At 51.3% G+C, this 10,185-nt stretch overlaps 1 protein-coding gene across 2 annotated transcripts in view; it reads right to left on the reverse strand.

Moving 5' to 3' along the window:
• The window catches only part of Trpm2 (transient receptor potential cation channel subfamily M member 2), a 61,230-nt gene that overhangs the window by 31,713 nt on the left and 19,332 nt on the right, over positions 1 to 10,185 (reverse strand). For both annotated transcript variants that reach the window (XM_029482913.1, XM_029482914.1), the window contains 6 exons: positions 8,587 to 8,767; positions 7,345 to 7,511; positions 5,472 to 5,652; positions 3,532 to 3,593; positions 2,599 to 2,799; positions 847 to 949 (listed from right to left, as the gene is read on the reverse strand). In XM_029482913.1, the coding sequence (XP_029338773.1) occupies positions 847 to 949; positions 2,599 to 2,799; positions 3,532 to 3,593; positions 5,472 to 5,652; positions 7,345 to 7,511; positions 8,587 to 8,767 (895 nt within the window). The remainder of the gene's footprint in view (positions 1 to 846; positions 950 to 2,598; positions 2,800 to 3,531; positions 3,594 to 5,471; positions 5,653 to 7,344; positions 7,512 to 8,586; positions 8,768 to 10,185) is intronic.

The raw sequence follows: 10,185 nt of genomic DNA on the forward strand, positions 1-10,185 counted from the left end.
CCTCGAACTCAGAAATCCACCTGCCTCTGCCTCCCAAGTGCTGGGATTAAAGGCTTGCACCACCACTGCCTGGCAACTGTTACTGTCTTAACCTCTTATGTAATGAAGAAAACAAGCACTGCAATTATAAGTGTTACACTGACTCAAAAGTTTTTAACTGCCTGTGAATTTGACTATTTGGGATCTTTACTTCTTCCTATGGCTTTGAATCACTGTCTTCTACGGAATAGACAGTAACTTTAAGTTCTCCCTGCTGGCCCCCTGAGAATTTCTTGTAACTCCTGGCAAGTGGTTACAAATTCCCTATGTTCTTGTTTATCTAAGACTATCTTAATTTCTCTTCAACTTTACAGCCCTCTGCCTTCTAAAGGAAATATGCACATTATCTTTTTAAATATTTATTTATTTTATGCATACAAGTACACTGTTGCTGTCTTCAGACACACCGGAAGAGGACATTTGGATCCCATTACAGATGGTTGTAAGCTACCTACCATGTGGTTGCTAGGAATTGAACTTGGAATCTCTGGAAGAGCAGTCAGTGCTCTTAACAGCTGAGCCATCTCTCCAGCCCTTGCATAGTATCTTATTGAGACTCCCTTGTATGGGATAACGGTCATCTCACCTTGCTGTTCTCAAGATTTGTTGCCTCTGGAAAGTTTGACTGTAATGGAATAGGTGTAGGCGAGTGAGTTCATCTCACTGGGAGTTTGCTGTTTCCTGGGTGACAGGGGTGTGCAGGGCATGGCAGGGCAGCTGCTCCACCTGACTGAGATGCTGATGTTTATCCTGAACACACAAGTTCTGGTCTCTCCCCTCCCTTTCCCCCCTGACTCCTAGCCTCACCTTTCAGTAACGCCTGCAGAATGGCCACGTCCACATCCTGCTGACCATCCTTGCCTTCCCGGAAGATCGTCAGCAGCTGCCGCCTCCGGACAATGTCTTGGATCTGCAGCGAATGGATTTCAGTGAGATTCAGGGCTGAAGATGCTCTGCCTCCTTGAAGGTCAAAGAGAATCAAGGCCCCAACAAGGAGTGATACTCCCCAGTCTGGGCAGGCGCAGGCCCAGGGAGAGCAGTTGCCACCAAGCCTGAAATGTCTGACTTCAATCTCCTAGGACCCATATGGTAGAAGAAACTTTGACTTGCACAAAGTATCCTCTGATATCCATACTGTGTGCATTGTAGCACCAGTGTGTGAGTATGAGCCTCTCTCTCTCTCTCTCTCTCTCTCTCTCTCTCTCTCTCTCTCACACACACACACACACACACACACACACACACACACTAACAAAAATATTTTTGGATAAAGAGAGAAATTGAATTCAGTTCTCTGAATTGCCTGAATAATTTATAATGTTACTGAGAAAAGGTTCCTGGCCTGCCCTACAGCTCACAGCACACCCAGCAAGGAAGCAAAGGTCTTCAGGACTGGGGAGGGGATAAAGGAAGGGGATGAGGAGCTCACAGAACTCAGGCTGTTTCCCTGCTGGATAATCCTATAGAGCATCTGTCTCAGTTAGGGTTTTACTGCTGTGAACAGACACCGTGACCAAGGCAACTCTTATCAGGACATTTAATTGGAGCTGGCTTACAGGTTCAGGGGTTCAGTCCATTATCATCAAGGCAGGGAACATGGGAGTGTCCAGGCAGGCATGGTGAAAGAGGAGCTGAGAGTTCTACATCTTCATCATCTGAAGGCTGCTAGTGGAAGAGTGACTTCCAGGCAGCTAGGATGAGGGCCTTAAAGTCCACACCCACAAGCATTATATAAACCATCACAGCATCCACATCAAACAAGGCCTTTCTTGAGTCCTTGGCAAATTTAAAATGAGGTCTCCGTGCTTCCCTAAGCTACCCAGTCAGAGAGCTCCTGATTTTCCACTGTTCGGTCACAGCCCAAGTCCCTTCATAACTCCAGTGTGGCTAGCTCCAGGTGCCCAGTGGCCTATGGTTGGTAGGACCTAAACTCAGCTCGACTGAAGCCTAGCACTGCTCACGCTCACCCCAAGAAGCTCACTTAATAAGCAAAGCTCTAAGAGTAAGCTTGGGAGCTCTGAGACTCAGCGCACCTTGCAGGGGATATTTCAAATGTATAGACACTTGCTACACACTTGGCATTCGTTTGGTGCCTCTGTAGGTCTCATGAGGGCACCACGCCTAAACCCAGCTTCTGGACTGGGGAGCTGGGTACCTCTGAGGTCACTCTTTAGTGCTCTTATGAGAAGACAAGGCTGTACCACTCACTGTTGTGACCAGTAAACTCCTCTGCTGCCAGCATACCAGGTAAGGGCCCTCCTGTGCTTTCTGGCCCTTCCCAAGTACCACACCCCTCTATCTCAACAGGCTTTGGGTCCCAGGACAGTGCTCTCAAGCTGGGGTGTCCCAGAGGGGCCCTAGCATTCTACAAATAGTGTTCAAAACCCAGTTCTCCTTTGGTATGCTGTCACATGCTTCAAACTCTCAGTGCCCAACTGGGTTACCTCTCCTCTTCTGGGGTGCAGAGCCCCCCATCATCTGCAAATCCAATCATGCACCCACTCTAACCCATCAGGTTTCAGGAATCCTGATGTGTCTGGGGGTCAGCCTGGGCCTCACCTTTTTGGTCCATTCCACGATCTGGTTTTCGGTGAAAGTCTCAAACATCTCCTGGAAGAAGATGCTGAGCTTCTGCTGGATCAAGGAGATGGTGATCTCAGAGACAGGCAGAGTAGCTACCTGAGCGATGACGTCAGCCACTCGGCCGGAGCCCTCCACTATCACGCAGGGTGTGCCATTGTTGATGGCATTGTAGATTGTCTGCCAAAGCGGAACCAAGTGTGAGCCGGCCAGAGTCCTCACCCGGGTCTCACAAATTTGGAACAGAGCATCATTCACTAGCAGCTAAGGTTGCATCTCACTTGCTGCTAGAGTGAGCCTATAAAGCTGGAACCTTCTGGAAACTCTCACTGGTTTGGTGCACACCAGAGAGCTGCTGCTAACACACAAGGAATGTACCACTGATACACCTGACTCGGGCTTGTCAGCCAACACCCAATACCAATTAGTAAAAAGGGTTCATGGCATAGCCATTGACCCGACACACACACGGGGATGCTGTGTGGATCCAGAATGACCAAAACCCAAGGGTTACCAGAACCGCGAGGAAAGCCCCAGATCTCAGCTCCAGGAGCTGGACTGGGTCTGGGTCTTGTACTCGGAGAGTAGTGACTGGGACACTGGGTAGACATCTTATGGAGAGGCCCTGGGAAAGGGAGAGGCCAGCAGACCCACCATGACCTGAGCTAAAGCCAAGCCACCTCTCCCACAGGAGGGTTTATCCATCATGTGCCTCTTTTCCCACCCAGAAACATCCCTGTCCTATGATGGGTTCCCTCTCCTCCATATCCTGAGGACAGCGTGCCATGTGTGTTTTCAGTGATGGCACCAGATTCTAGCCAAAGCACCTACCAGTCTTCCCTCCAAAACATCTACTAGTTCTCCCTCCACAGCAGCACCCAAGCCCTACCCTGCACAGCAGCGAGTACTCACATGCAGAGTGCCAGGGCCACCCTCCAACACCACGCAGACAATGGGGATCTTGATGGCCACACCTAGACAGACACGGAGCCCATGTGAAGGCAAGTAGGGGGAAGCACAGACCACCATTTGAGTCCTTTGTCTCCACCCTAGTCACATGGGGGAAGAACCAGCTGGGCCCAGTGGCAGATAATGGCAGCTGCTAATGGTGAACCATGGTGGCCTCATTCACCGTAAAAGAGCAAACCTAGCCAGGTGGTGGGAGCACACACCTATAATCCCAGCAGAGACAGGCTGATATCTGTGAGTTCTAGGCCAGTCTGGTCCACAGAGTGAGTTCCAGGAGAGTCAAGGCTACAAAGAGAGACCCTGTCTGGAGGTTGGGTAGATGAAGCAAAACCAAGACCTGGCCATTTGTTCCACCCCTAACCTCCCCCCCCAGACCATTCTCCCTGCCCCCGCCCACTCACCCCATCCCTCCACCTACCCCTGCATCTACCACAGTAGGGAGCCCTGCACTGGACTACCCAGCCGAGCCTTCCACCTGCATTCTACCCCATCCTGATTGAATTGTACAGAAGGGGCAAGAACAGAACTCCATCTCCTCTACTCAGTGGACTGCTCTAGTCAGCCTGCCTTTCTCTGAAGCTCTTTTCATGGTGCTTCAAAATCCAGGCTGGCTCAAGGAGTCTCTAGAAGGGGATGGACACATCCCGCGTGGGCTGAGGGGGGTGGGGGCACACATCATGAGTCTTCTCCCCTTCTATTCAACACCCCCCCAGAAGGCAGGACAACAGAGGTGATGTGAGGAGTTCCCTTCCCCACCCACCCAGGGCCAACAGGGGTGCCTGCCTTCACACACCTTCTACTCCAAGCAGTACTCCCTCAAGCAGTGCTCCCTCAAGCAGTCCTCCCGTAAACAGTGCTCCCCCAAGCAGTGCTTCCCCCAGTGTGGTGCCTAAACAGATTGCAGATCTCCTGGGAACTTAGTGGACACACCATCAGACCTGGGGGAATTATTAGAGGGCAGGGTGCCCAACCCCAGTGGGGACCCTGATACAGGAAGCACAAGGAAGCTTGCTATCTGCTGCCCAGCTTCATTCCAAACAATCCATGTGCTGATCTGGAACCCACCCCACACATGCTCTGTGTGTTCTCCCCTCACCTCACACTCTGCGTGCTCCCAACCCTCTCCCCACAGGCAACTGAGATCGAGCTGTGAAGTCTGCCTGTCACCTGTTCCCTTTTCACAGCTTATACCGGCTGGTTTCGTGTGTCAACTTGACAGAAGCTGGAGTTACCACAGAGAAAGAAGCCTCCCTTGAGGAAAGGCCTCCATGAGATCCAACTGTATGGCATTTTCTCAATTAGTAATCAAGGATGGGAGGGCCTATTGTGGGTGGTACCATCCCTGGGCTGGTGGTCCTGGGTTCTATAAAAAAGTAGGCTGAGCAAGCCAGGCAAAGCAAGCCAATAAGCAGCACCCTTCCATGGCCTCTGCATCAGCTCCTGCCTCCAAGTTCCTGCCCTGTGTGAGTTCCAGTCCTGACTTCCTTCGGTGATGAACAGCAATGTGGATGTATAAGCTAAATAAACCCTTTCCTCCCCAACTTGCTTCTTGGTCATGGTGTTTTATACAGGAATACAGACACTGACTAAGACACAGCCTGAAACCATCTCTAGTTGAAAATGCAGGATGTTCTATTAACTGACAGCCAACAGCCAAGCCTACACTGACACCCTTCCACTGAGGATCGAAGCGGCAAGAAAAGACACGTGCCCATGAAGAAGCATTCAGGGAAATGAATAGTCATGTGGTGATCGGAAATGAATACAGTCACGTTGTGAACCCACCCTCAAGAACTATGCAGGTCACGGCCATCTGTGGCTCTGACACAGAGCCAGCCTCTCTTCTCTCTGCCCCAGATTCCCTCAGGAACACACACACTTACCTCCCCTTTCCTTTGTTTGCTCTGAGATGAACTTTTCCAGCTTAGTCCTCAGCGGAATCTCTACACCATACTGCCCGTGGGTCCCATCATCCACCAGGATGAAGTGGGAGTGGTTGCTGTCCAAGCAGGTCAGGTTCCCTTGGCCTTCCTCATCCAGCATGTACTCTGCGGGGAAGCCTCCCTGTGGATGACCAGGCGAGTCTCACACACATTGGTTTAAAAAAAAAAAAGCCATGCCTGTATTCTGGAAATAGGGGGGTCTAAGAGCTTGGATAATGACCCTCATAGATACCAATCCCTAGAACCAAAAGTCAACTTGTGTTCCCTTATTTGGAGAAAGGGCCTTTGTAGCTATGATGTTAAGGATCTAAACATGAAAAATAATTAACTAGCTTTGTCTAGATGGGGCCTCAGGAACTCCCAGAAACACCAGCAGTTTAAGGAACAAGAAGGGTCAGAGCCCCAGAATAGTATAACTTCATTTTCGTTGGGGCTGAGTGATACAGCGTCCGTGCTGTGTGCAAGAGTAACTTCTTTTTTTATTTTTTTTTAATTATGTATTTATTTATATGTGTACACTTAGCTGTCTTCAGACACACCAGAAGAGCGCATCAGATCTCATTACAGATGGCTGTGAGCCACCATGTGGTTGCTGGGAATTGAATTCAGGACCTCTGGAAGAGCAGTCAGTGCTCTTAACCTCTGAGCCATCTCTCCAGCCTGGTGAGAGTAACTTCTAATTGTAGTTACTTGTGCACCAGATTTGTGGTCCTGTTTTACAGCACCCAAAGAGGCTACTAACCTGGAATATGCTGCCGGACAAGACACCATCCCTACTGTCCACAGAGCAGGGAACAGCATTCCAACCGGAAGGGTTCTTAACTCGGAACACCACTGGCCTCCTAAGGGAGGAGGCTTACACCAAAAATATGGGTGTGCAAAACAGAACAGTTGGCCCATTCTGTGCAGGGATGCACTCCATGATTCAGACACAAGAGAAAGACAAAGATTGTGCTCCTTAGAGCAACTATGTCTGACAAAGGGCCCCTGAGCCAGGGGAACTGCACACTGAGCCAAGCACACTCTTGTCAGCAGAGACAAAAGACTCCCTAGTTTGTCCCTAGACTTCTGTGGATGTGAATAAAATGTTCATATCCCCATTAGGACATATACAATGTGTTTTTAGAAAATCCTGCGTAGTGAACCAAATTATCCACTGAAGTCTCCATATTTTTAAAGATGTATTTATTTTATGTTTGTGAGTGCACTGTCTCTCTCTTCAGATATACCCAAAGAGGGCATCAGACCCCATTACAGATGGTTGTGAGCCACCATGAGTTTGCTCAGAATCAAACTCAGGACCTCTGGAAGAGCAGTCAGTGCTCTTAACCGCTGAGCCATCTCTCCAGACCCAAAATCTCCATTCTTAAGCAGCTGTTGAGCCAAGCTTGGGGTGTAGCATTAAAGGGCAGCCCAACTTGCTGCTGACTGCCAGAAACTGCTGCCCTGTAGAACTCCAGGCTGGAGGCCTCTGAGCAAAAAGCTTCAAAGCTAAAAACTCAGGCTTTGTGGTCAGATAGCCTGGCTCAATCCGACCCCAGTGTTTGCTGGCTGTGTGGTCCTAGCCAGTCACTCCCTTCCTTGAAGCTCATTTCTCATCAAAGCAACTCTTGGGATGTACCCCCTTCTAGTAATAACCAGCACGTGGATGCCTCCTGTACAGTCAGTCAGTGTTAGCTGCCCACCCTGCTCACTGTGCCCTTCCCTCCCCGAACACTCATGCTGGCACCCAACGTGCTCCCTGCACTCCTCTCCCTCTGTCCCCAGCCTTCCTCCTCCCCCCACCCAGACTCACTCTAGAATGGCTACTCACCATGGGATGGATCAGCCCTTCGCGGTTGTGGATGGTGCCCCACGTGGCTACGCCAATAGTGATGACTTCACCTTCTTTGCAGCTGCTGCTCAGACTGAAGTCCCGTACCGCCTCGCCCACCTGCTTCATCACGCCCGTGTGGGATCCTCCAGTGATGATCCAGGCCCCTGAGGAAAGAGAGACGGGCCATGCTTCTAGGTTCCAATGTGCACCCTGCCAGGCTAATCCTGACACCCAGAATCCCACTGGGCTCCTGACATGGGCCCTCATCTTCAGACTCTCAAGGACATTGGCAGCTATGTCTCTAAAGCAGGATTGAGAAGGAGACACTATACTGTGATGGTATCTTTCTGATGCCTTTCTGGGACCTGAGCTCCCCACGCTACAAAGATGGTGATGGGAAAGAATAGGAAACAAAGATCCGAATCTTCTCTCTCCAACGCTCTCCTGCCCCTCTGTCTTTTCCATCCTAGGATGAGGAGCATACAGGGTCTGAGTCTCCTGTTCTGCAGCTTTCCACCTTTCTTTCAGAGTTTGAGACCCAGAGAGTGGTGGAAGATGTCCATGTCCCCCATCCCTCCACCCTGCTCATTGAAGATGACAATATGCCTCCAACCTGAGCCAAGTACATACATGCAACTTAAGTCAAGACCCATCTGCTATAGTTTGGGTGCTCAGCTCACTACACAGTGCTGGCCAGACCTCTGAAATCAGTGACTTGAAGCCACATGTGATGTGGACATTAAATAAAATCTAAGGTCTGGAGAGATAACTCAGTAGTAAAGAGTACTGGATGCTCTTCCAGAGAACCTAAGTTCTGTTCCTAGCACCCATGTTAAGAGGCTCACAACCACCTATAATATAACTTCAGCTCCAAGGGGATCAAATGCCTCCTTCTGTCCTCCATGGGCATCTGAATACATGTAGCATTCACACATGCACACATGCACCTACATGCACATAAGTGCCCATGCATGTACACACATCACAGATAGGCACTAAGTAAAAATGAATCTTTTTTTTTAATCTAGCACAGAAGCACATGGCAGTGGCTATAAGGTATCAGGGCAATAGATAGCGTGAAGGAAGTGCTGTCTGCAGATGAGGGACCCAAGGAATCTAACCCAGGCTGGAGTGCACACTCAGCTATCCCCAAGAGTTTTCCAGACCCCATAACCCTGGCCCCAGAGATCCCCATCATCCTACCTTACACTCGTGGCCTGGGCAGGCCTCCGCACTCACCCGTGGTTTGGGCCACCTTGACCAAGCCTCTCCGGAAGATGCTCTTCAGCCTCAGCTTCATGTTGAAGTTCTTGGCCCCACCGGTCACAGAGATGAGGAGGTTGGGGACATCCAGGCCCCAGTGCTGGGTCATGAGCTGGTAGATGACACTGGAGGGCGTGTCCTGGGAGACCCGGACATACTGCAGGGGAATCGTGAGCCGGTGAGGGCACTTTGTGGAAGACACAGCAAGGGAACCTTACAAGGCACAAGGACACCCTGCAAGGGACAGCGAGGGCATCTTGCAGGTCAAAGGGACCGAGCAGGGGACAGAAGGGAGCCCTGCAGGGGCTGGTGAGGATTCCCTGGAAGAATGGTTGCATCCTTCACTCTCAACACTGAGTGTGGCCACCTGCGTCTGCTCAGCTCGGGGCTGGACACCTCGAGTTCACACCCAGGAAGAAAAGTAGCCACAGCGTCTAGTCAAGACATGAGTTGTAAGAAGAAAGAGAAGAAGGTGAGGCCCAGAGGAGAGATTCAAGTACAATGGGGCCTCCCTAGGTAAAGCCAGCCATTCTTTACAAAGCATGTAGGCCCAGCTCTCCCCACCCCCACCCACTTTCTCTCTCCTCATCCTTTCTGCTTAGGGAGCACCTCCAGCCTTCCTCCCTTCCTTGTCACCCTGGCACTGGATCCTCCATTTGGTTTGGCCTCCACCTCGTTTACATCCCGCTCCCAGGACTGGCTGAACTCTGCTGGCCACTGAACTGTCACTGGGGTTCAAGTTTGAGCCCTGCTCTGTGTACACATATTCTTTCCACCCCACCCCACCCCACCCCCGCTCCAGGGTAGGGTGGGGGTGGGAAGTGGCAATTCCCTGGCTTCACACTCCAGAACATCCTGAGCCATGGTAGACTCTCTCTCCTGCCCTCCCCCTCCTGTTTCCCTCTCCTTTCTTCCCCTCTCTCTCCCCTCCCCTCGATTCTCCCCTCCTGCTCCCCTCTCCCTCCCCTCTATCCTCTCCCCCTCCCCTTTCCCTCTCCTTCCTCCCCGTCTCCTTCCCCTCTATTCTCTCTTCCTGCTCCCCTCCCTTCCCCTCTATTCTTTCCCTCCCCTTTCCTTCTACCCCCTCCTTCATCCCTCTCCCTCTTCTCCCCCCTTCTTCTTCCCCTTTCCCTCTCCCCTCTCTCCTCCTTCTTCCCCCTTCCCTCCCCCTTCCCCATCCTCATGGCCCCCTCCCTTCCCTCTCCCTTCCCCCTCCCCTCTCCCCTTGCCTTCTCCTCCTTCCTCCTCCTCTCTCTCCCTCCTTATCCCCTCTATTATTTTCCCTCTCCCCATCTCCTCCCCTGTCCCCTGTCCCCTGTCCCCTGTGTGTACGTGTGTTCAGTATGCACTGGGGATGGAACCCAGAGACCCACTATATGCCAGGCAAGCCCTGCAGCACACATCCCGTGGTGAACTGTGGAGCGCCGCTATCTCGTAAACATCCTGTGCTGAGTCATTTCCTCAGTACTATCTCGTAAACATCCTGTGCTGAGTCATTTCCTCAATAACAACTCGTAAACATCCTGTGCTGGAAATCCCCGCCCCGGGCAGCTCCGCCTCAGGGATGGGGCAATC

This window comes from Mus caroli, chromosome 10 (genome assembly GCF_900094665.2).
Source record: "Mus caroli chromosome 10, CAROLI_EIJ_v1.1, whole genome shotgun sequence".
In the NCBI taxonomy this organism is placed as follows: Eukaryota; Metazoa; Chordata; class Mammalia; order Rodentia; family Muridae; genus Mus; species Mus caroli.